Source organism: Poecile atricapillus, chromosome 13 (assembly GCF_030490865.1).
Source record: "Poecile atricapillus isolate bPoeAtr1 chromosome 13, bPoeAtr1.hap1, whole genome shotgun sequence".
NCBI lineage: Eukaryota > Metazoa > Chordata > Aves > Passeriformes > Paridae > Poecile > Poecile atricapillus.
In genome coordinates, this window is record NC_081261.1 from 7,123,800 (window position 1) to 7,148,766 (window position 24,967).

At 46.6% G+C, this 24,967-nt stretch overlaps 1 protein-coding gene across 2 annotated transcripts in view; it reads left to right on the plus strand.

The window, feature by feature from the left end:
• Positions 1-24,967, plus strand: part of MGAT4B (alpha-1,3-mannosyl-glycoprotein 4-beta-N-acetylglucosaminyltransferase B) — a 50,847-nt gene that overhangs the window by 21,009 nt on the left and 4,871 nt on the right. For both annotated transcript variants that reach the window (XM_058848662.1, XM_058848661.1), the window contains 8 exons: positions 14,177-14,356; positions 15,047-15,187; positions 15,985-16,118; positions 18,611-18,657; positions 20,753-20,866; positions 21,302-21,377; positions 21,755-21,869; positions 22,608-22,738. In XM_058848662.1, coding sequence (XP_058704645.1) covers positions 14,177-14,356; positions 15,047-15,187; positions 15,985-16,118; positions 18,611-18,657; positions 20,753-20,866; positions 21,302-21,377; positions 21,755-21,869; positions 22,608-22,738 — 938 coding nt within the window. The remainder of the gene's footprint in view (positions 1-14,176; positions 14,357-15,046; positions 15,188-15,984; positions 16,119-18,610; positions 18,658-20,752; positions 20,867-21,301; positions 21,378-21,754; positions 21,870-22,607; positions 22,739-24,967) is intronic.

The following is a 24,967-nucleotide window of genomic DNA, read 5'->3' on the forward strand; positions in this document are numbered from 1 at the left end:
ACAAATTTGCTCATAAGCACAAGATGTCCTTTGAACAGCAAGATAAGTGTGCATGGTCTCCTTGCTGAAGAAGTTGAAAAATATGCTTCTATCCATAAATTGTTTCCCTGGCTTGGAAACTTTACTGGCTTTTTTCCTCTCCCTTCTCCTTTGGAAGATCATCCAGCTCTTCCTTTTTAGCTCCAGAGGATCAGCCAGGCCCTGTAGTACGCTGATCATAAATAACACTTTTTTAATTTTATTTCAAAGGTGGGAAGGACCTCCAGCATTATTTAGTGTGATTTCTTACCTGCTACACATCATAGGAGTTGCTTGTTATTTAATCTGAAATACAGCTTGGTGTATAACTGGAACACAGCTCTGAAGACACAACTATTTTTTCTGAGAATTCATTATAACCCTGGTAATTTATCCTAATGCTTAATGACACTATTAAAACACAGGCATTTTATGTTAGCTTGGGGGTTAGGGAGAAAATAGAATTCAGCCATTCTGTATTTCAAGTAGTGTGCCCAACACAAGTTTAGAAAAAAAAAAAAACTAAAACAGTGCATGTTTTGGCACTCTTGGATGTCTCTTCTTTTGTTGGCATCCATTATTCTCAGTAGGGAAGTTATGGGCATTAACAGCAGAATGTATTTGCCTTCATGTGAAGTGATATGTGCTTATAGCTTTGTTTTACAGTCTGCTGTCTAATGTTAAAGAATTTATTTGTCAGGGGTGCAAAGCTGCTTTAGCACTCTCATCCTGCCTGTTCCTGGGTGCTTGGGCAGCTGCTTGTCCAACACCTTCCAAATCTGTGTTGGTGAAAGGTTTTAGAAGCATCACCTCCCTGAAATCTGGTATCAAGCACACACACACACCCACCCAGACATACTTGGAGTTCCTGGGCTTGTCCTCTGTAAAACATGCCCAGGGATTTGGCTGCAGTGTGTCCCCAAGAGGGGACATTGCTGGGGCACAGCTCTCTGTGACATCCTGACCCTGCTGTGGCTTTTAAAGTGGTTTAGCCACTTCTGGGTTGCCCACAAGGATATGTACCTTGGCAAAATCCTCCCTGCTGGGGAGGTGGTGCAGAGCACTGGGTGGCTCTGCTGGGGCTGCTCCAGTCTGCAGCAGTATAGGGCTAATACGATATTTCTTCCAGTGTATGGATTTATAAGGCTGTCAGAATGCCCCTGCTCTCACCAGGCTTTGGACATGGCCATGGGAACCTTGTAGGAGTGTCTCTGTAGTCATGAATACTTATGTGCAAAGTCAGGATCTTATAGTTTACACATTTTGGGGTTTTCCATGGTCATAAAACTAAATAATGAGTTTCCCAAAGGAGGCTGTGTGTCTTGAATCACTCTTCCAGCCCATGCCAACACTGGAGATCCTGCATCTCCATTGCTCCCTCAGCCATGGGTTTGCTGGCGATGATAACACAGCTTTGCTGCCTCTGCTTCCACATTGCTGCTGTATCTGACTGACTGCCCACGCTTGATGTTTTATTCCTAAAGAAGAAAGAAATTGGATTAGATTTTTCTCAGCCACGCACAGCGGTGATCCTGGGTAACAAAGCTGATCCGAGTGCAGGAAGCTTTGGGAAGCTGGGTGTGAGGGTAAGTTATTAACTGGGGACTCACCCAGGGTGATTTGCTTTATGGATCTATCAGCAAGGCACTCCAGGGGATTGCAGGAGGTGCTGAGCAGCCTCCATGGCCCTTGAGAGACCATTTTGGGTGCATCAGGGCTACCTAAAGCACCTCAGTACAGAAATTACCTCCCTGGACACTGAAGTCCAATAAACCTCTTTGTAGAGAGGGAGCAAGGGCTCAAATTTTGCTCTACATAGTAGTGCTGCAAGTTTCAAGGGTAGTTTCCTTGTGGTTGAGTCACTCTGCTGTTTGTCCTGTGCCGTGCTCAGCCTCTCTCCCCCGTGGTGGGATTTTTCCTGAGTTTTGACCTCCTGGCACCCCTGGGACAGGCAGATTGCAGTGAGCAGGGTCAGGCCCTGCAGTCCCTCACACCCACTGGTGCAGTTTGCTGTGATTCCTGCAGATTAACTCCTTCAGTACCGACTGTGCCTTTGCTCAGCTGTGTTTGGGGTTTCTCTTGTGTAAAAGCCCTTTCCCTCCTATGCCTTTCCTGAGCAGCCATGGCCTCTCTGGAGCTCTGTGCCCTCTCTTGTGTTTCCCTCACACCTCCTTGAGCTGACAGACTGATCTGATGTCATCCTTCACATGCTGCTGTCAGGGCATATGGCTGCACTGGGGCTTTTTGGGCTGTGTGAGATGCAACTGTTTAATCATGGAAAACTCTCCCTGTGGGTTCTCAATGCTGTTTGCAGGACACAGCTTCTGGCAGCCCATCTTGCATTCTCCTTGCAGCACCTAAACATGTCAAATTTCTGTAATAAAGCTTCCCTCGGGGTGGAGGGTCTGGAAAACTGATCCACAGCAGCCCACAAAGCAATTAGGTTACCTTATATGTGGCACCAGTAAAGGTAGCGGTGAGTGAAATACTGAAAAGCCAAATCCATTTAAATAGACATGTTCAAAGGGAATGTGAGGTGTGAACAGCATGTCTTTGCTCACAGCTAGTGTGAAGTGTCTTCTTCCAGGACTCAGCAGCACTTTAAGAATAGTTGTGAAATTAAGCATAAATACCATGGTCCTGTGGTCCAGGCTCCACACCTATTTTTGGAGGTGGCAAGCAGCAGGCTGTAAGGCTCAGTGCACTGCCTTTAAGCCTTTAGGTAAACCTGACATTGCAAGAAAGCAAAACCTCCAGGGATGTGGTTTCACAGACATTTAAACTGTTCTCCTTTTGGGCTGTTGTCCAAAGGGACATCCTGGTTCCTGTGTGCTTCCTCTGCATCACTGACTCGGTCAGCAGGATGATCTGACCCAAAATTAAGCCTGCAGCAAGGATGCTAAATTTTCCAGCTGCATCAGGCCATGGGACTGTGGGGCTGACTGGGTTTTGGTGCCCTCTGAGGAGATGCAGTGAGCACCCTGCCCATTTTGGCACTCCTGGCTCACCGAAAGCCACTCATGACACCTTGCCTGGAGCTCAGCACAGGGGAGTGGGAGATGCCAGTAACATTTCACAGCAGCAGTTTGTTGAGAAGCTTTCAGGCATCATTTAATAAGCAACCAAAGGTCTTAGCAGTAGGACACCCGTGTAGTCAGCATCCTCCTCCCCTCCAGCTGTTTATTTTCTACCCTTGAAATGTCCTGCAACCCCCATCTTGCGCTGTGCCATCACCAGCATCTGTGTTGCTTCTCAGCAGAGCTGATCTGCTGGAATAATGCTGCTGCTGGCACGGGCTGGCAGGCAGCTCTGCAGCTGGGCTGTTGCGGGGTGTGGAACCAAGGCTGCCCGGTTCTGGGTTAGTCCCTGCATTTTGGAATAGTAAGAAGTCCATTTAATGCAGGTTGCTATTGCTGGGAAGTCGGGAATTCTGTCTTTGTACTTCCAGTGATGTGTTTTCTGCAAGGGGAAGAAGAAATAAGGGCGGGTTTTATGCATTCTAAACCAGCTGGTCTGGCTTTGTGGGAGAGGGTGTCGACATTATTTGATAACCCTTTCTCATGTTTTCTTGGCTGGTGAATGACAAAAGGGAGAAGTGGGTCTTCCCACTCTTTTAGTGGTATGTTTTTCTTCCCAGGAACTATCCTAGCATATAAAATGAAACAAGAGCCCTCAGATAGCATCAACAGCTATAGTTGGCCTAAGTGTGCTATTTTATGGCAATGTCTTGTTTTTTCTCTAGAGAAAAGAAAATGTACCCCATTAAGTGCTCATGTTACAAACCTGCACCCCAGGGGATAAATATTTCAAATATTAATGCTGAGTAATTTTTAAAAGGTTCTGCATGCACTTTATTTTGAGCATTCTGCAAATTATTTAAGACTACTGAAACAAAATGCAATTTAGATCAGCTCATCCTGTGATCAGTATGTGGTGATTTTAAAATCTGCTCTACCCAACAGCATGGTTGTGCATCTGATCAGGCATTGGTACAATAGGGAAATTGGAATCTGGTGGTGGCTGTGGATCTGCAGGTAGACAAGATGTACAATTTACATAAACAGTGGAATGAGGGGTTTGCTCTCAATATCCTTGCACTCAAGTAGTCACATGCATTGCAAATGAGTTACTCTTTTGGAAAAAGAAGTCAAACCTGACTTGCATTGAAGTTCTCAGCTATTAACATCAGTGGAGCCAGGGACTCCAGCCAGAACTTCTGTGATTTCCTTGATATCCCTCTTAGTACATCACTCTAACTTTTCCATATGTGTTCTCTGATTTATAACACAGCAATACTTCGTTTCACTGTTGTAAAATTCTTTCATACACTCAGCTCTGCCAAAAGCTTCATATGTTATTGATTAAACAAATTCCCACTGTTCCAGGATCTCGGCTGCTCTGAGTCTGGTGGTAACTTTAGTGGAATGATGAGTGCAATGGTCGATTGTACAGGAGGTGGGGAAATACAAGGCACCAGCACTTACTGCTGCTAATCAATAAATTCACCTTCAATTTGCAGTGTGGAGCTGCTTTTTCCACTGGTCAGTGCCACATTTCTCCTGAGATGGGCTGAGCTTGTCCATCAGCTGCGAAGTGCTGGTGGCTCAGGGTCATTTGTGGGGGGGATAATGATGATGTTTGATTTTAGTAATGTTGGGAGAAGGATTAACAAGAGTTTCATTTCGACTCCTTCACAGGCAATTACCGACAGCTGCTGCTGGAGAAAGGGCGTGATGATTAACACAGTGACCTTTGCAAGGATTGACTTTCCTTCTTGGAGAGAATCCTTTTGGATGGACTTATGAGCCATTACCACTAAGCAGGATGTGTGGGGGCTATGGGTTTTGGTGGAACGAGGTCTCTGTTTCACTATTAACTTAATTAGGTTATAATGGAAAGGGTTTTCCTGTTGGACTGCGAGGCATTTGCTCTGCTTCAGGGTTTTCTGCTTCTGTAAAGCTCCAGAGCTGGGCCTTGCCAGCACCCGTGGGGACATGGTCCTGCACGCTCCAGCCATCAGCTGTTCCTTTGGGTTTGTTTTGGTTCATGAGATTTTATTCACTGGCTTTGCTGTTTGTTGTGAGAACGAGGTGAAAGGGAGAGAAATGCAGTCTGGAGAGTTTGGTGAGAGCCGAGCAAGTCCGATTTGGGCTTTTCCTGCATTGTGATGGTTCACAATCCAGCATAACAAGTGACATGGCCCATGGCATGGTAGGTGCCCAGAGCTGTGCCTGGACCCCAGTGAGGTACAGATGAGGCTGCTGTAGGTTCCTGCATGTTCCTGTTCAGAACAGGAGAGCAACACCAGGCTGTTCCTGCTAATGCATCTCCTTTTAAACCATACACAGGTTGGCTTGGTAGGATTGACCACATGTACAAACTCTCAGCTTTTCCCATTCCCCTTTTCCCCCCTTCCTTGCCAGCCCTTGCCCAGTGTAATGTCCTCATTTAAAAATCCTGTCAAGCTGCAATTATTTCAAGGTTTAATGACCCATGATTTCTGTAATGCTTTATTTTGTTCACTTTCAGCATGTTTTTATTCCCCAGTCAAATAAAGGGTATTAAAAATACCACCGAGTACAAAGCCTTCACTTTCCATTTGAGAAAAAATGCTTCGAAAGCTGTATTGGTGCTACACAGGTAAATAATTAGATTGCTAATGAATTAGCTTTGCTTTGAAGACAAAAGCTTCAGTGTTCCTAATTAGGTTGTGAGGAGAGGCATAGAAATGTGTGGTCTTTCTCCCAAGGAAAAGGGGAGAAAAGGGGGCTCCCCACCCAGCTAAGACCAGGGACCACTGGCAGGACAGTGTTTTACCTGACCTTGGGCTCAGCACCTCCCAGCTCTTTGACATTGTTTAAATTCCTCAGTGAATTCAGAGGAGTAATACACTTGATCTGTACAACACATTTCCTTTTCAGTTTCAAATTAATATTTGAATGAAATGGTTACTTACTGCTATGTTTTGAAACAGGGAGAATGGAAGCCTGTGGTATATTTTCATTATATCACTCTCGATGCTTTTCATCATAAGCCCTATTATCATGCCCATCCTAAGATGAATTGTCTCATATATTTTTTCTTTTCTCACAGAGCAGGATTTTTTCCCCAGGCCTTTGATCATTCTTATCACCCTCTCAAAAGCCCCTTTTAAGTCTGTATTAATATTCTTTTTCAGATGAGGTGAAAACTATTGTGGGATTAGGCAGCATGATTTTAATAATGTTATAATCTTCATACTATTATTCCCCATCCTGTTCACTAGCCACACTAACATCTTGTTTACCTCCCTCCCTATTCCCGTTTTATCCCTGGATTGCTGTTGCCTGCAGATAGGGCTGCAGACACTGATGCTGTGGTTTCCTCCCCAGTTAATATTGCTAATTAAGAACCATGTGAAAAATACCTTGATTTCCCCATCCCCAGTTAAATTGCGTCTATCAGTTTTGATGTCAGTTTGCCGTTTGGTTGACTTTTCTGCTGATGATTTGCTCCTTTTCAGGCTTTGATGAGCTTATCTCCATGTCCACTCCATATTTGGCTACTTCACTAATTCATCTCCTTCCCCAGATTCTCACTAAATCTATTAGCTGGTGAGTTTAATACCAATCCTTATGGCTTCCTCTGGATAGTTAACCTTTTGCTATGATGAAAATTCACTGTTTAATCCCATTTTTTTTCTCTTTAGGTCAATGGCAGCGTTTGCCCTCTTCCCCTTTCTTCCTTAGCTTTTTTTGCAGCAAAATGAATTGCCATCTGATTTCTTCATCTCTTAAATCCTTTGAATGGGTTGGTAAAAAACCCCAGGACAAATCAGGACTGGTTCCTTTGTCAGAAGCTGATGGTGGTTTATACCTGCAGGAAATTTCCTCTCCTGCCAGTGCTTTTGTTTGGCAGGTGAAGCCCAGGGGATTCGCCGTGATCTTGAAGCCCTTTGTATCCTTCACTGTGGTTCACCCACGGAGCTGTGCTGCAGAAAGAGATTCCAAACCTGCTCTGCAGGTACCCAAGAGCAGTCTGACAGCTTCTGCTGCCTCCTCTGCCCTGATCCAAGGCATTTTAGGCAGAGGTGATGGGCATTGCTGTTTGCATTCCTAATTTCTGAGTTTCTACATCTGTGCTTTGGGGCCTGCATCCCTCCTGGGGAGCCTTTGGATTTGGGCACAGGCACCCCTGTGACTTGCTCTCCTCCTTGGAATGGGGAGTTGTAATGTTCACCATCTGTGTTGTGTTTCAGCATCCCATAATGGGAAATCTACTCATCCCCATCTCTGAAAACTTACTACTTAGGACTTTAGAAGCAAAACAAAAAGCTTATTTTTTTAAATATCTGTGAGCGTATTGTCTGAACTGACTCTCCAATGCTCATACTTTGGAATAGCAAGGTGCAGGGGATATGAATTTTCCTCTCGAATCCTTCTGATGACGTATGTGCTGAGACAACACTAAACTTCAGCGAGGAGATGCACAACAGAAATATGATCAACACCTACTGCTGCAAAAAGAAATAGTGACTTAAAGGTGCCCGTGTTCCCTGGGGAGGGACCGTCAGTGGAGAGATGCATTGCATTTCTGTCTCATTACACAGAGCTGCTGAAGGTTGAAATGCTGCTAAATATACCACAGGCTCTTATTAAATGGCCATATTAAAGAAAACAACACATACACACACACCAGACTGGAGCTGGGGAAAGCTCTTGCTTTATTTGAGGATCATTTTTTCAGACAGGCTGACTTTTAATAAGCCTCTTGCCCTGGCTGATGAGTTCTCTCAGCGTGACGCTGATGCCGTGGGATGCTCAAACACAGCAGCCAGCCCAGAGGCAGCACAGGAGCCCCACTGACTGTGGGGGATCTTTCCTGCTGCCATCACCCACCTGGGCAACCAGTGCCTTTACTGGGTGTGGAGGGTGGGTACTAGTTTTTCTAACATGCTGTAGACTCTGGTGCTCCAGAGCAGCTCTGGAACCGATCAGGATAGTTCTTGAGTACAGGCTCCAGGTTGGAGCATAGTGGTGGCACTGAGGGGTGCATCGTGGTGGTGGGGGCATCAAAATATATTATTCAGCCCCAGTCCAGGATAGCACGTGCTGTAGGAACTAATTGAACTGAAATAAAGAGAAAATAAAGGGCAGAGGATGAACACAAGGAACTAAAGCATAGCTGCTGGTTTGGACAGCTCTTTTGTCCCATCCCTGACAGTGTCTGAGGCCAGGTTGGATGGGCCTTGGAGCAGCCTGGGCTAGTGGAAAGTGGCCCTGCCAATGGCAGAGGAGTGGAATGAGATGAACTTTAAAGTTCCTTCCAACCCAAACCATTCCGTGACTCTGGTGACTGGGCCTCCCTGGAAGTGCCAGTGCCAGCACTGCCTAACCCAGCCTGATTGCTTTGAGTTGGGAAATCCACATGCCAGCCCTTTCCTCCCCTAGTCCCTCTCCTGCCTGAAGCTCTCCACACCTATAGCTATTTTCCCAATAATAACCAGCTTTCTAGTGGTACTAGAGATCCTACTTTCCATGTCACTTTTTGCCCTGATGGTAACCACAAGTTAAAATACAATATTTAAAACTTGAAAAAGTTTCTTTAAAATAAACTTCCTTTGCTTAATTTTTTTTTTTTTAAATTATGTAAAAACCTTATAATAAAGAAACTTGGGGTGTATCTATAAGCAGCAGCTAGAAAATGTCTGCTTTGACTTAGTATCCAGGTGGTTTGGGACACAGTGGAGAAGTAAATGTCGCATAATGTTTACTAAATAGAGCATCCGTGTTTGCTGTGTGGTGATGGCACTGCTGAAACACTCACACTTTCTGTGCAGATGAATCAGCCCCCAGCAGGGTAATTGCAACTGCTGGAGCCTTTTGGGAGGCCCACCCTGCCAGATACCACCCACTCCCCAAACTCTACCCTTGACAGTGTTTGAATTGTTGCTTGGCTTGTCTTGGTGCTCAGTTCCTTAATGCAAATCAGGTTCTCAGTGGCTGCATCTATCCCACGCTGCCAAAATATTTATGATTTTAAAAGATGAGTCTGAAACTGGGAGCCATGACCTGCTGGCTCACAGAAGGGAAGGTGATGTGTCTCTCAGCTTTTTCATTTCACAGGAGCTCACTTCATATTTAGATCTGAAAGAAAAGACCTGCTCAGTCTTCATCCTGCTTTTGGGGGGGGGGGGGGGGGGGTGTGAGGGGCTGATATTTGGGTATTTTGGATGCTAAACTATCCTTTCTTATTGCTACTTAAAAGTCTCTTTGCAGTGGTTTTTTGAGGGATGATTTGGGGATTTGTTTATGGTGAGTCTCTAGAGCTGGTTTTTACCTTTTAAAGCCAAATAACCAAAGGGCAACATTTTGCTTTTAATGGTATAAATAGATTATTGTGGAGTTGCTGCAATCTCTGTACCTGTGTGCAAAGTGCCTCACACCTGTGTGCTGCACCAGCCACCAGATTTCCATATAAAACAGGACTGTTTCTTTTTTATGTCTCACGAGCTGAATTTAATTCACCGATACGGCACAGTAACTCCTTCTATCCATTTTAATGGTCCAGTGAAATTCTGTTAGCAAAAGACCTAATGAATGTTGTGATTCAATCAGGGCAATCTAGAGTGTAATGCGTGGAGCCATGCCAGCATTATATAAATCATTAAACATCAAAATGTAAAAAAAAAAATAAAAATTAAAATTAAAAATCATCATCTAACTCCAGGAGCTGCTGGGAATGGCTGGGTGCCTGGCTGGGATGGGGCAGTGGCTCACAAGCCTGGTTCTTGTTCTTCCCTGTTAGCATTTTTGGATAACACAGATGCTCCAGCATGGAGAGAGGGTTATTTGTGTGCTCTGCAGTCGCCTCAGGGCCTTGCAAGTCCTAGGGGGGGAAGCATTTATTTCTTAAAGGGGTGCTTTAAATAAAATTAGGGAGAACAGTCATTACAGAGACATTTTCTGTGAGCAGATGAATTTTCTGCTCCAACTTCATTTACATTGTAAGGGAAGTGCACTTTTTCTTGCTCCGTTGGCTTTGGGAATTCGTACAACAGCAGTCTAAAGGTGCAGTTTTGTTCTTGAAGCCAAGATTTTACAGAGCTAAACAGTTTAGAGGTTTGAGGGTTGTTTTTAGTTTTTAAACCAAGTCTCTTGAAAGTCTTCCTAATGAGAAGCAAGTCCAGCTAGCAAAGACTGTGTGTTTGCTTTTGAGAAGATTGAATTGGAGGGAAATCTCTGGCATTGGCCATGGGTCCACTCTGCTGGGAGAGGTTATCAGCAGAGAACAAAACCAAAAGTAATTGGAACTGAAATATGGATGTGTTTAAAATGCACTGCAGACTCCCTGGGAGGTTGGATGTGATTGGAAAGATGAATGCAAAATACAGAATTATAACATTCCTGACTCTGTGTGTGTGTGTATATATATATATGTGGATGGATGGATGGACAGACGGACTGTGTGAGATATCAGGGTGGGGGTTTTATTTGCACTGGTCTGATTCTGTGTCTGTCTTCTGGTTTAGGATCAGATTATTTTGCTTTCACTTAAAAATGGATATGGATGCAGTTGTCCCAGCCTTCAACTCTGCAAGCAAACACAGTTTGCACTTAAGAGTCGCTTGAATAAGAATGAAGCCACAGAATTCTCCATAATGGAGAAATGCTTTTTATTAAGGGGGTGCTGTCTTAGATGGATAAATGCTTTGGGAAGGCTGCAGGAGCTCAGCTCTGCGGGACACCCACAGGCTCCTGGGAGCAGCCTGTCAGCCCCAGCAGTCTGTGCCCACCCCTCGCATGCTGCTGCATCCTGGGGAGTCACAGAATGTTCTGGCTCGGAAGGCACCCACTAAGATCATCAAAGTGCAGCTCCTGAAAGCGCCTGTTCAAGCCATCCCTGCCTTTTGCTTCCCTGGTGGTTTGTGTTGTTGCTCAGCAAACCCAGCCCAGCTAAAAGCACAAAGCCTGGCAGCTGTGTCCGGGCAGAGCCGTGCGGGACAGGGGCGTGGGGGGATCGGTCAGTCAGTGATGCTCAGCTGGACACTTCCCATGGCCACTGTCCCTGAGCCTCAGGCTGCTCCCCCCTGCAGGGATCCCCTCTCACAGCTGCTGCAGTGGGCATGGCATGGACAGATGGTGATGGGCACTCAGCTGTTCCCAGCTCTGCTTTCCTGCCCTGCTGAGCCCCAGCTTGTACGAGGATGCCTGATGCCCACTGGAGCCTCACAGCCAACCTGCTTCTAAAAACAGATTGTGAAACACCATTGAGTGCAAATATGGGCCCTGGCAAAGTGAGGAATTAGTTCTTTGCACATGTGTGCTGCAAGTTTGAGAGGTTTTTGGTCTCCCAGGTCAGTCCTGCAGCCCATCACCTAACACTGACTTTTTTTCTTAAACCAGTATATTTTAAGCCCAAAGCAATGTGTTATCTCTCAAGAAAAAATAAACTGATTTTTTTTTATTATTATTATTTTGGATATAGCTGGGAGTTTTTGTCCTGCAGTGCTTGAGTCTAGGGATATTTTAAGAGCTCTGTTATCTTGTTCTGGGAGGGAATACAATAAATATGTAGATAGGCAGTGCTGCTGCTTTGAAAGGTATGTAAAGGGTCTGTGCTGAACTGACACTAGCTGAAAAATTTGTTCAGCCTAATTAGCAGCAAATCACTTCTGTGTCCAACCTTGCTTATAGACATGGGAGCCAATCCCCCCCTCCTTATCCTCTGCTGCCCTTTGTGGGTTTTCAGAGCCCTCCCTGGCAGAGCGGTGAGGGTTTTTGTGAGGACACAGATCTGCAGCCACATGTCATGGCAGGCCGACAAGTGCAAAATTACTGGAAATTCATGGGAAGCTGTACACCCATCTCAGGCTTTGTCTAGGATTGTTCAGGCTGTCATCAGAACCAGTCATGATCGATCAGCTTTTAAATTTAATGAAATTTTAATTAAAGAATGGAAAGCCTACGAAGACATCATATGACAAGAGCGCTGGAAGCAAATACAGTTTCACTTCCAACCATTAACCAGGAAAGCAGCAAATGGTTGACTGCACACTGCCATTGCAGTCTAAGGAAAGCACAGCTCTTTGCTTTGGCGGGCAGGTCATTAGTGACTGAATAATCAGTGACATTTCCCTTCTAAATCTGACACAAATGAAGTGCAGTGCTCTGGAAAAAGCCATTAAGTGCAAAGCCTTGCCTTCACTCTGCTCCAGGTATTGCAGAACAAGATCTAATGGCAGCCTTTAGCTGTGATTTGGCTTTGATAGCATCCACAGGATAGTAACCCCCCAGGATGCCAAGAGCCAAATGCTTCCAGCCTTGCACAAGCCATCATATTGTGCAAAAACAGAAAGTGAGATTTGTTCCTTGCTGGTGTTCCCAGATGCAGCCAGTAAAAGATACAAGTAGGAAAACCAGTAATCTGGAGTACTGGAAAGCTGAATGTAGCTGAATTCTGATGTCTGAGAGGTACCAGCAGGTAAAGGTCTCACTCATTGTGGGATGAGTTTTTAGAGCCTGACATCCTCCTGTGAATTCCTGTGGCAGCTCTCAAAGCTGGGTGTCAGCGTGTTTTTCTGCACGTTTGAAAATGTTTTCTCGATGGGAGTGGAAAGCGAGCGCAGGAAAAAGGAAGGACTGGTCTTGTTTATGTCTCTGCCTTGAATTTCTCTGAATAACGTGTTGTCAGATGGACGGAGTCATCAAATGGGTGTAACTTCCTCTGCTCCCTCCCCATGTGCTGTGGCTTTGAAAATAATGTCAAAAGGTTAATAGGAGCCAGACTGCCTTGGGGGGGTCCCTTGTGCTGAAGCAGAGTCTTTAAGGAGGTTTTTCTTGGGGGAAAGTCTGAATAGGGGAAACTTTCTAGGCAAAAGCATTACCAGTAGCTGGACTGGGAAGCACTGTTGTCTTGGAAACTCTGTGCACTGAAGCTGGATATGTCTGATTTTCAAAATTCCTTTTTATTTTTCTTCATAGACCCCAAAATAGAAGTTTTTGATACAATGTATCAATTGCAAGTTCAATTGCTTTGATTTATATTTAGCCCTGTGTTGGGAAGTTCCAGTGCAGTATTTTTGATCATTAGCTCTCCTAGACGTGGTTGGGTTAAGAGTCTACTATTTAGTGGATAAGTCTGCTTTGGGTATAGTCTTGTGAGTTACAGTCTTACTGAAAACACATTAATAACCACAGATAAAAGTGTGTTTTTAATGAGCTGCTTCATTAGTAATGGGAAAAAATGTCCCGTGAAGGTTTGTCTGTGGCTCACTGATTCCACTCCCAGCTGTTGTATAGTTTGTTCTGACTGAAAGCTCTTAATAGTTTTATTGCTCTGTTTACAGAGCATGGGATACGATGTTGTTTCAAAATGAAAAGCTTTGTTACCCTATCAGAAGGGTTTTTTATACATTTATGATGCGTCCTAAAGGTGTGTATCCAAACACTTGAATTCATATAAGCATCCAGGTAGCTGTTGCCATGTGATTTTCTTTATCCTGATGTGTTTTGGAGAGGTTAGATTCACAAAATCTCTTTTGACTGCTAAACTTTGGGGCTCTCTTCCAAAGCTGGAGGAGATGCTGTCTGCACCCTTGTCTCACTGCAGGGCAGCATTACCCCTTGCCAATATCTCTCTTTCCATCACTCAGGATCCTCCAGGGGATGGCTGTATTTTTGTATCTAGGAAGGAAAAGCTTTTTACAAGCTGGGGAAGGCTCAACCTGCAGAAATGGATAGATTGGATATTAGGAAAAAATCCTTCAGAAGAAATCTGCCCGTCATTCACACAAGTTGCCCAGGGAAGTGGTGGAATTATCATCCCTGAAGAGATGTAAAAGATGTGTAGATGTGGGAACATGCTTTAGTGGTGGACTTGGCATTGCTGGGTTAATGGTTGGACTCAATGATCTTAGAGTTCTTTTCCAGCCCAAACTGTTCTATGATTCTGTTTCTCCATGACCCAGAAACCCAAGCTGAAAAAGGAAAAATGGAAGTGGCTTTATTATTGTAGTTCTGCAACTTAATCTGCCCTCCCCACAACCCTTTCACCAATGGGTGCATGCTGGACCGCAGCTCCCTAAATCTGTAATTTAAGGATTGGGGAGGCAAGGGAGGTATGAGTGAAACCCTTCTGAGCACAGATGACGAAACTTCTCTTTCTTCTCCATCCTCAGGTGACGTTGTGGACATCTACCAGCGGGAGTTCCTCGCGCTCCGGGACCGGCTGCACGCAGCTGAGCAGGAGAGCCTGAAGCGCTCCAAGGAGCTCAACCTGGTCCTGGAGGAGATCAAGAGAGCACTGTCGGAGAAGCAGGCCCTGCGGGACATAAACCGCACCTGGAGCAGCTTATCTGGTGAATAAACAGGCGTTGAGGATCTGGGGCAGTGTTGAAGCTGTTTCTAATGAGGAGGTAGAGAGGTGTGTGTGTGTGCGTGTGCGCAGGGCTGCGGACAGGACCTGCTCTTCTCTCCCCCGGTGCGAGCAAATTGTGGAGTTCAGAGAGACTTGGGAGCTCTTAAACTCCTGTTTAATTAGAGGTGCATAAGCATCATTAAACACAGATTTGCCTCTGCCGAGGATATTTGCCAATTTGCTTGCTTACAAGCTTTTTTTTCTCCCTTGCAAGTCATACACTCCGTTTCCTATGGCTGTATTCAACCCATATGGAAAATGGGTATCCAAAGAGAGGGGGGAGGAAGGAGTTAGGCTGGCTGAGCACCCCTTGCCAACTTATTTGTTCCTTTTTTTTTTTTTTTTTAAGTTGCTCAGTTCAAGAAAATTGGATCTCTGCAGAAAGATCTGATTTGACCTTCATTTTATCTTCATTCTCCCCTCTCCTTCCCAAATATTTCAGGACTTCTTTAAGGCCCTCCTGGCTCCTGCTGAACTTTAATTGGGTTTGTGGTAGCATGTTAAAGGTTGGCCTGATTTTTTATAACCCAGCAGTAGTCTCGGGTGGCCAGGCTGCTGTAAAAAGGCTTTTTGCCTTGCAGTCTCTTCCTTCCTACCGTGCCTTGCAATTGATTCCCTTTTCCTTTTTAAGACGAAACCAAGTTAAAACTGTGGAATATCACCAACAAGAATGTGCTGCACCTTCCCACCATCTTCCATCATTTGCCACATTTGCTGTCAAAGGAGAACAGTCTGCAGCCAGCCGTGCATGTGGGACAGGGGCGCACTGGAGGTAAATGGGAATTAGTGCTGCTTCTGGTGCTCTTCCTCACCTTGGTGCCTGTCCCTCCCCTTTCCTCCGGGCCTGGCTGTGGCTCAGATACGAGCAGGACTGGAGGAAGGGCTGCATGCATCATGCAAGCTTCCTTGGTTATGGTGACATGTGGGGTGGGTGATCCATGTCACGCCTGCAAGTCTACAGGGGAGTGCTGTCTATGCTCTTGACTGGCCCTAAAATGTTCTTGATGCTTCTGCCAGATGTTGTTTGCTGCTTTCCATATCCAGAGTGCTCTAGAGTTTGCCTGGAAGGGCTTCAGATGAAAGCATAGTTTGTAGGGTGCTTCATGGAGACTGTAACCCAACTAAGGGGACAAATCCCATCAGGAACAGGACTTTGGTTACTTGATGATTCCCCCAGCTCCCAAATTCCAACCCAGCACCAAAGACCTGACTTGCACCTACTAAACTGGAGTGTTTTTTGTTTTTCACAAGTGGAAAGGCCCCTGGGAGGGAAAAGGGTTTTGGGTATTTCCTTAGAGATCATTCCTTCAGGAAAAAAAGCAGAGCCTATCTGACTGCCCATGGGTGCCCTGCTAGCCTGGCACACTGGGGTGCTGCAGGTTGGCACTGAGCTGAGGACAGGAGTGTGGGAACCCTGCATAGCCCAGGACCCCCCCAGCCTGCTGCTCACTGCTGGTTTTTAATGACAGAGCCTGGCACTGACCAGGTGAACCATGAGTTGGTCATGGGAGTAGAGCAAAATGTCCAACACAGCCCCCCTCTCTAAAATCTCTCCGTGGCCCTGGGCAGTGTCCGTCGTGATGGGAATCCCCAGCGTGAAGCGGGAGGTGCATTCCTACCTCACTGACACCCTCAACTCCCTCATCTCAGAGCTCACTCAGCAGGAGAAGGAGGACTCTGTCATCGTTGTCCTCATTGCCGAGGTAAGACAGAGCTTTGCCATTTTTCCCCGTTTCCCTGGCCCCCCACCCCACTGTGCGCCAGACTCGGTGCCAAACAGGATGCTGCCCACCCGGACACCAGCTCTGCCACTTGCTGGGCAGATAAGCCGGGCCTTGGGCTGCTGTCCAGCAGGATCAGCAGGTGTGAAGTGACCAAAATGAAATGCTGGTTGAGCCAGAGAGGATCAGGATGTGAGCAGGCAAATGTGTGCCATTAGCAGCTACCAGTGTGGCACAGCTCACCTGAATCATGATGCCTTCTGCAGGGTGCTTGAGTGGTCATCCACAAAATGAACTGAACCCCATGACCATGTCTAGGAGAGCTCTCAGATCTGCTCCTGCAGCAGCTCTGTTTCTCCATGTACCTGTAACACAGCACTAAACCCCGCTTGAAACTCAAGAGTTGGTGACTCGGGGTTGAGACTGATATGCCTCTTTGTACTGGTGCCTGGAGCCCAGAATCCATTGCTGAATCCAAGGGCTAAAAAGACTTGATACATTAATCCGCAAGAGCTGCTTTTATCTATGGGTTTAGATGTTTATTTTTCTCCATGGCTTTCCTCTCAGGATTATTTTCTTGAGCCTGAAGTGCATTTGTCTTAATTTCCAGAAATCCGGTGAGAAAGATAAACCTCAGTAGCCTGTTACTGAGAGCGGAACAAAGATGAATGTCTGGGTTTGCTGCCTGTTTACCCATAATCTGACATTTTGAGTAGCATTTGGCCTTCAGGGCTCTGGCTGGTATTTTCTACAGGGAGAAGGTGTTCACAGATGGGTGCAGCCCAAAGGGCCCAGGACAGGGTTTGGTCCTGGCCATCATTTAGCTCCCTTGGAGCCAGGACAAGTTTGGTGACAAGTTTTTGCAGTGGGTAAGTTGAAGCCTGAGAGGCTTTAAGCAACTTGACCCAGACCAGCTCCTGTTTTGGACTGCAGTAACACTACTTTAGTTGACTTGAAAATAAGGTGTGTGCTCTATGGCAGCTCCTGATTTTCAGGATGTACCTATGACAAGGAAAGTGAACAACAAATAAATTAATTCTGATCCTGTGAGGTGTAGGAGCACACACACCACATCCCAGTAACAGCATTGGCAGTTGTTTCAGATTCCTTTAGCCAAGTTTGGTCTTGGAGCTGCACAACATCCTTCTGTGCAAGTGTCTCCCACTGCTGTGCCTGCTCTGCCTCTTCCCAAAGTGTTTCTCCATGTACCTGCACTTGTTAGGGCATGGGACAAAGAGTAAATAGTGGAGAGGGTGGTATGAACCTGAAGTAAATGCTGAGTAATTTGGAGACTCAGCACAACTGCAACAACTGAATGTCCTTCCTGGGATAGGGACTTCTCATTCCCAAGTGTCACTGCTGGCCACTGCAGGTGTCATCCACAGTGACTGGGCTGTCTGGGAGAGCAGGGGCTTCCTCAGCTGCCTGAGGGGAGCCCTGGGGTGAGATGGCTGGCTCAGCTGTCACCAACCCACTGTTTCAGGTACTTGGAGTGGAGCTACATGGTTCCTGCCAAAGCCAGGAGCATCTTTCCTGCTTTTGTTTTTCCCATTGCTGTTTTCTTGGCACAGTGAGATAAGAAATCAGTCCAGCACTGGGACTCTGAGCCCTGTTTAGGAAAGGGACCTTTTCCTTTGGAGAAAACCCTCCCTTGTCTCCGTGCCAGCACAGAAGTGCTGTGCTCAGCCTGTGACACACATCCCAGTGTCTCATTCTCACCTCACCCAGCAGCAGCTGGTCCCGGCTTCTGCGATGCTGCATCGGCAGATCCACACAGGACCTCATATGGCTGCCCAAATCAATGCCACCACCAGGAAACAGGAACAGTTTTTGCTCCTGGGTCTCCTGCCCTTTGTTCTGGGGTTTTGTTTTCCCTGTCACTGTGCAGACGGTTTCAGGCTGGTCCCTGTGCTTGCACTTATCTCACCCGCAGACAGCAGCGAGCAGCACTGGCGACCTTTGTCTCCCAAATGTTATGGGTTGCCATGTTGATGGTTGGAACAAACTGGGGCTTTAGGAAGAAAAGTGTCAAAATGAACCTGAAATGAAAAACTTATAAAACAGACCCCTCATTTTCACCAAAGGGTACAGAGTATTCGCTGCCATGAATATTCTCTTGGATGTAAGACAGGGTGTGTAGGGAAAAAAGAAATAGCTCAGAAGTTAAAACTTGTGCAAACACCTGGTGCTGGCAGGGGCAGAAGTGCTAGGAGAGCACATGGGGAAGATGTGCAGGATCTTGTGGCCTTTGGGATGGATTTTGGTGTGTGATGCCTTTGGTTAACACAGAGGAGTGCTCCTGGGAGCCTGTCAGCATGGGAGAGCAGTAAAGCTGGATAAAAGGAGATATGAGGATGAATGAAGATGATACAGATGTGCTTACAATACCCTGGATGTGTTGAAGAAGATTTCTGAGCCATGGGGGACACAGGCTGAGGCTGAAGGGTCTAACACTGCTTTTGTTTTGCTTTCAGACGGATCCACAGTACACAGCCGGAGTGGCAGAAAATATCAAAAACTTGTAAGCACTTCCAAGTGGCTTCAGTGTACAGCCTGTGCCTGCAGCAAGGCCAGGGAAGGGCTTCATTAAGGAAAAAATACACTTTTCTGCTTCCCTGTTGTATTTTGTTGTTGCTTGGGGTTTTTTCCCTCTTTTTAAACTCTGTGCTCTCTTTGCTAATGCCGCTTCCACTTTCTGCTTGTTCTAAAGTGCATCCCGTATGTAGCTTCTAGGAGGCTGCTTTGTGCCCCAAGTATTTAACACACGTGGTCATTTTGTTCTGTTTTGCTTCTTCTGCCCTGGGGCACTGTGAGGAGATGGATTGTTTAGATTTCCAGCGATCCTGGCAGTTGTTTCAGCGTCTGCTGCAGCCCTGTCCTTGCTCTGTGCAGTCTGGGCAGTGTAGTAAGCACACATGAAAGCTACTGCCTTATTTTGCTTTAAAATCCATGATCTATCTTTCTTCCCACTCCAGCCTGTTTGTTTTCCCCTTGTTCTAGGCTCCAGTTACATTTGTCTCTCTTGCTGGCTGCTATTTATGTCCTGGAGCCTCAGTGGCTTTCGCAGCTTCGTCTGTGGCTGTTTAAGCAGAAGCTGGTGATGGATTATTAACCATGAGCCGGTCCAGCGATAACAGCAGCAGAGCTCGGGGCAAAGGGAAGAGGGGGTGAGAGAGGGGCGGTGACTCCCGTCCAGCTCCTGCCATTGCTCCTTTCCAAGGGATGATCGCAGTGGCCGCAGGAAGGAGAAGCGAAAGGGCAGCAGCTCCTGCCAGCCCCTGTCCCGAGGCGGGGATGGGAGAGGGGCTGGGACGGGCGTGGGGAGCGCTGTGTGGCACTTGCAGAAGAGCTGAAGCTGAAGCAGAGCCCTCCATCTTGCTGTGCAGGAGCTGGCAGGGCTCCCCTCCTTGTGCCTGCAGGAGCAGGACGCACTTCTCGGGGATAATGGACTGATTGTCCGGTGGATCCTGATGAAATTACCGGGCGCTGCTGCAGAGAGCGCCTCTGCGTACAAGTCCTGAAACTTTAATTGACTTAATGATTTGATTTCTCATCATCCCCCTCTCCAGTGCCTCCTGCCCCTCCCTGAGCCACTGAAATTATTTTTATTCCAAATTGAATTGAGGTGGTGTGGGGCCAGGGCAGGCTGGGCTTCTCACAGGAGGGAGAAAGCTGTTGCTGCTTTACTGCAGTGTTTTTCAGCTCAGTGAGAAGCTGCTGTTTCACTGCTGCTTGAAGAAGGAAAGATTTGAAAATGTTAGCTGAAAGACCTTCCAGTCCCAAGGAAGGAATAAAGAAGGGCAAAAGCAGTGAGAAGTTTTGGGGAGTCTCGTTGCTTTGTTTCCCTTTGCCCCATCTCCCGTCCTCCAGGCTCTGCACAAAGAAAGGAAATCAGCCTTGCACTAAATGTCCTCCAAAAGGCAGTATAAAAATAACTGTTTTTCCTGCTTATCTCTCACAGTTAGAGCAGTCCCAGGGTATTGCTTGCAAGGCTGATGTAGGTGCTTACTTTTTAGATGGGTGACATTATTTTCTGTTTGACTTTGACTCTTGAAGGGTTTCTTAGCCACATTATAGGAAAAGCAGATGCTGATTTTATCAGCATAAGAGAATAAGTAGACTTCCTGCTGGCTCTCTGAACTACAGCACCACAGTGTTTTAAGCAACTTAGCAGAAATGTATAGCACAACCTCTGCAAAATTAATTTTAATTACTGATGCCTTTGGAAAATCTCTAAATGCCTGTAGTGCCAAGCCCTTTCTTTGCTGAACCAGTTTGCAGGTCATTTAATCCTGTAAAAGGTACATGGTGCTCAGGGCTGGTCTTTAAAGCTGACCCGTGTGTGTGCAGGAGGGAGGAGGATGCTGGTCGGGGGAGTATGTGCACATGGGGCTGTTAGAGACTGTGGGAGGGAGAAGATAACTTAAAATGTTCATGTCAATCCCAGCTGATGTCTTCTGATGAGGCCTGGAAATGCACTAGGTACCAGGGAAGTTGTACCTTAGAGGCTGTGGTTTTTGTTTGGTTCTGTGGCTCAGTGTTTACCCAGTGATTTGGTCTATGAAATGTTGTGTCAGACGTGGAAGTATTTGTTTACTGCTGCTTTTCTTCCCCAGATTCCCGAAGGAAATACACTCAGGTCTCCTGGAGGTAATATCCCCATCTCCACATTTCTATCCTGATTTCTCCCACCTGCGAGAATCCTTTGGAGACCCCAAGGAAAGAGTCAGGTAAGAATGAGTGAGCACATAAACAAGCAAGCCCTGAATTAAGGAACTGTAGCAAGTTCCTCACTGACTCCAGCAGGAAAGGCTCTTCTGCAGGGGCAGGTGAGGACCTTAAACTTGAATTATCCAAGAGCTGGAAGGATGTGATTTGGTGACAGGGGATGAAGTAGCACCAGGTTTGCCAGGCTTCCTTTGTGCTGTGGTGTTTCTGTCACCAAGCAAGGGGCTCATTTTAACCCAAATTTTCTTCATTTTGGAAGTCCTTGAGATTTCCAGTAACTCTTACCTGACCAGGGACCAAAGAGAGAAGCCATATACCATCCCCTCTGCCTCACAGGGCTGTGTCACCTTCCCATCTCAAACCCAGCCTTGGCAGGCTCCCTGGAGCAGCCCTATCCCAGCAGAGACCGACACTCCTATTGTCATTGTCTCTTTCAGGTGGAGGACAAAGCAGAACCTGGACTACTGCTTTTTAATGATGTATGCCCAGTCCAAAGGCATTTATTATGTGCAGGTGGGTTTGGTGCTGGTGCTGAAGGGAAGATGGATGTACCTGTGAGTTCACTGTACTGGCTCATACCAGCTGAGAGAGAGCAAAGAGCACATTCAATTCTGTGATGCAGCAGAGTGGGAGCAGGTTTTAACCACATAGGTTCAAAAGCTGGGTTTTAAAAACACTTTTTGACTTTGAAACCTCCCACTTAGGAAAGGCAGAAGTCCTTGTTTCTCTTACCTGTTAGATTAAGTGAGAAAAAGTGCTTGGAGCACTTTCTAGAATAAACTGGGTCTGTGCCAAAGCTTTCCTCTGGTCTAAGGTGTGATTGCTCTGCATAGAGAGACTGTTGCTGGGACCTGGATGGGACATTGGAACTGTGCCCTTTTTTCTTGCAGCTGGAAGATGATATTGTGGCCAAACCAAACTATCTCAGCACGATGAAGAACTTTGCCTTGCAGCAGCCCTCTGAGGAGTGGATGATCCTGGAGTTCTCTCAGCTGGGGTTCATTGGTAATGTTCTCCCCCACTCACCCCAGTCCTATCAGGCACAAGAGCCTGCTGGCTCTTGCCAGCACTACATTCTTGGCCCAAGAAACTGTCCCCACAAGATGGTAAAATACTTGGACTTGATCCCCTCCTTTTTTTGCAGTGACCCTTGTGTTTGCACAGGGGAGAAAGATCCTCACAGCTGGTACTGCTGTTGCTCACTTTTAGTAAAAATAAGCCTGGTGAGTGGCCCAGCTGACAGCCAAACAGCCTAGATATGGCCAGTAGCTTTTAGGCTGGGTGAGATCTGGATTTGCCTAAGAGTGTGCAAAAGGAAGTTTACATCAGCCCAGAACTATTTTGGGAACAGCACTACATGGTTGCAGTAGCAGCTTGATCTGTTATTTTGGATACTGGTTTGACTGGCTTAAAACTTGTAGTTTTCAGGGCAGGAAATGGTCTGACCTGCAGCTGGCTGCGTTTTTCGTCCTTGTTTCTCTTTACGGAATGGGAGATTTTTAGACCTTTTGATACTGTTATGACCTGTGAAGCTCTAATGCTTTCTAATTCTGTGGCAAATATTAAATCCAGAACTGTATTGGCAATGTCAGCAGTGCTGGTACATAAACCAGAGCCATGCGTTGTTTCCTTCACATAGATGAACACATCTAACCTCCATAGCCCAGTCTCACAATTTTTTCTTTCCCAGCTCTGATTCTAGACCATTTCATACCTTAGCTCCTCTCTCTCTTTGTGCTTTAGGAAAAATGTTCAAGTCTCTGGATCTGAGTTTGATTGTGGAGTTCATCTTGATGTTCTATAAGGACAAACCCATTGACTGGCTGCTGGATCACATCCTCTGGGTGAAAGTCTGCAACCCTGAGAAAGATGCAGTATGTAAACAGCCTCTGTTGAAGGGAAATGTTCTGTTGTGTGTGTGCAAATGTACACTTGGCTGTGCCTCCAGAGGATCTTTTCTGTGAGCTCTGGTGCTAACTGACTGCACTGAGCCATCCCTGTGGAGCGTGCCGCAGGGTGTCCTTGTGGACTGTGTAAATGGAGACCTGGGAGTTCAGGCTTTTGTAGTCTGCAGCTGCCAGGAAAGGCATTATTTCTGCATCTAAGCACTAACAGGGTATTCCTCCTCCAGTCCTGTGTTCCCCATTCTTGTGTGTTGTTTTGCATTCCGGTGTGCTTCTCTCCCTGAAGCTGTTTCCCACTCGCTGACTACAACCCCAGAATAACCCTTTGACGCTGGATCCATGTGCCCTACCCTCCTGGAGCACACGTGGAGACTGCCCAGAGAGCTCACCCCAGATGACCCAGAGCAAACCCTCCTTGCACAGTCTGCCAGAATGAAGCCAGATCACACAAAACTCTTGTCAGGGTTTCTAAGAGGGTGCAGAGAGGTGAAATGGGTTCTGGTTTTGTGCTGCCACTCCTTTTGCAGAGCCATAAGGCCCAGTGCCCTGTGGAGGTTGTGTTTGAACTCCAGCAGCAAGGGGCTAAAGTGAGTGGGAAGGGCAGAGGAGGAGTGTGTGTGGCAGCAGATGTAAGATGAGCTCAGCACCAGATACTCTCCTGTCTTCTCTCTGAGCATACTGTATTTACTCAAACGCTTGCTTGCCCTCCTCCCCCAGTGGAGAACAAGCAGCAGAGTCCCTGTGCAGAGCTCAGAGCCAGTGGCTCAGAACAGACTTCATGGTGACAACCATGTTGTGGTGATAAATACCACAGCAAGTGGTCACTCTGGGAATTAATATTGTATTTATGTCCTGGGGGGGATGGAGCATCCTCAGATCTGCAGAACTGGGGCAAGGATGTGGTTTAATTTGGCTTGATCCCTGGCAGAGGACATGGCATTGGCTCCAGTACCCCTGGTGCAGCAGGACCAGTCTCAGATGATGTCCACTGAATCCTCCTGTCAGCTCAAACCATGTGTTCAGATGTGACACAGCAGTCCCCAGGACTGTCTGGCAACCCCACAGTCTGCACAGCTGTGGGTAAAGCCGGGTGGGTGGGATGCTGGGATGGAGCTGAGAATGATGCTGCTGTCTGTGCCCCCACCTTCAAAATCCTCAGCTTGAGCACTGATTAAATGCAGGTCCTGCTGCGCAGGATCATCTTCTCCTTAGCTCATCTGTGCTCATCTTTTCCTACCTGATGGAACCAAGGTTTTCTCTGGGGAAACCGCAAACCTCTTAAACATGTTGCCTTTTTAAAAATTAACCTACTTTCCATGTGGCTTTCTGGCTCCTTTCCCCCACTGTTTGCATGATTAACTCTGTACAGTGCCCTTTCAAACATGACTTTCGCTTGTAAATCCCACTGTGCAGAATCAAATTGGTAGCGGGGAGGATTTGTCTTTTTGATTGAAAGTTTGTTTGACCTGAGCTTTTGGTGAGTGCTCTGCCTGCTCTGGGTCTATTTTGCACCTTCTTTTTTAACTAATTTTAGATTTACCTAGGGTAGAGCTGTGTGAAAGGATGACCTTCTTACCACCAACTGAGCTGTTCCCCCTCCTGGCTTGTCTGACAAGTCTGCTTTCAGGAAACATTTCTTTAGCAGTGCAGGAAAAGAGGAGAAAGGTAAATCAGGAGATGCAGTAGCTGCCTCCATTCCCCTTCCTCCTCCTCTCCCCATCCAGAGTGAGATAGCCATGATGGAGTTGCATCCAGAGTTGCTGGCAGCGTGTAGGATCTGTCCCATTAGCATGGCTAGTTTTAATTTTCTAATGTAACGTGAGCTGGATTAGGGGATTATCTCTTTTGCAACTCACAGGGGTCATGCCTGGAATTTCCCAGCTCCCAGGCCGTGCTGGGGGCTTGGTGTGGCACCCTGTCTGTTCCAGGCATCCGTCGACGCCGCACCCGTCGTGGGATTTCTGCCGGGTGGGAGGCTGCAAGAACAGATGGCATTGGGGATGTGCATGCATTTCTTTTCTTGGAAAAAGCCAAAGTTGGATAACAAATACCCTCTCCATACAGCTTTTAACCTGTATTTTTGTCCTGCTCCCCCAAACTGAGAGAAATGAGCTATTTTAAAATGTGAGTTCTCATCTCCCCACGCTCTCAGTGATTTTCCCTTTTGTCCTTTATTCCCTCTCCATCGTCTCTCTCCCT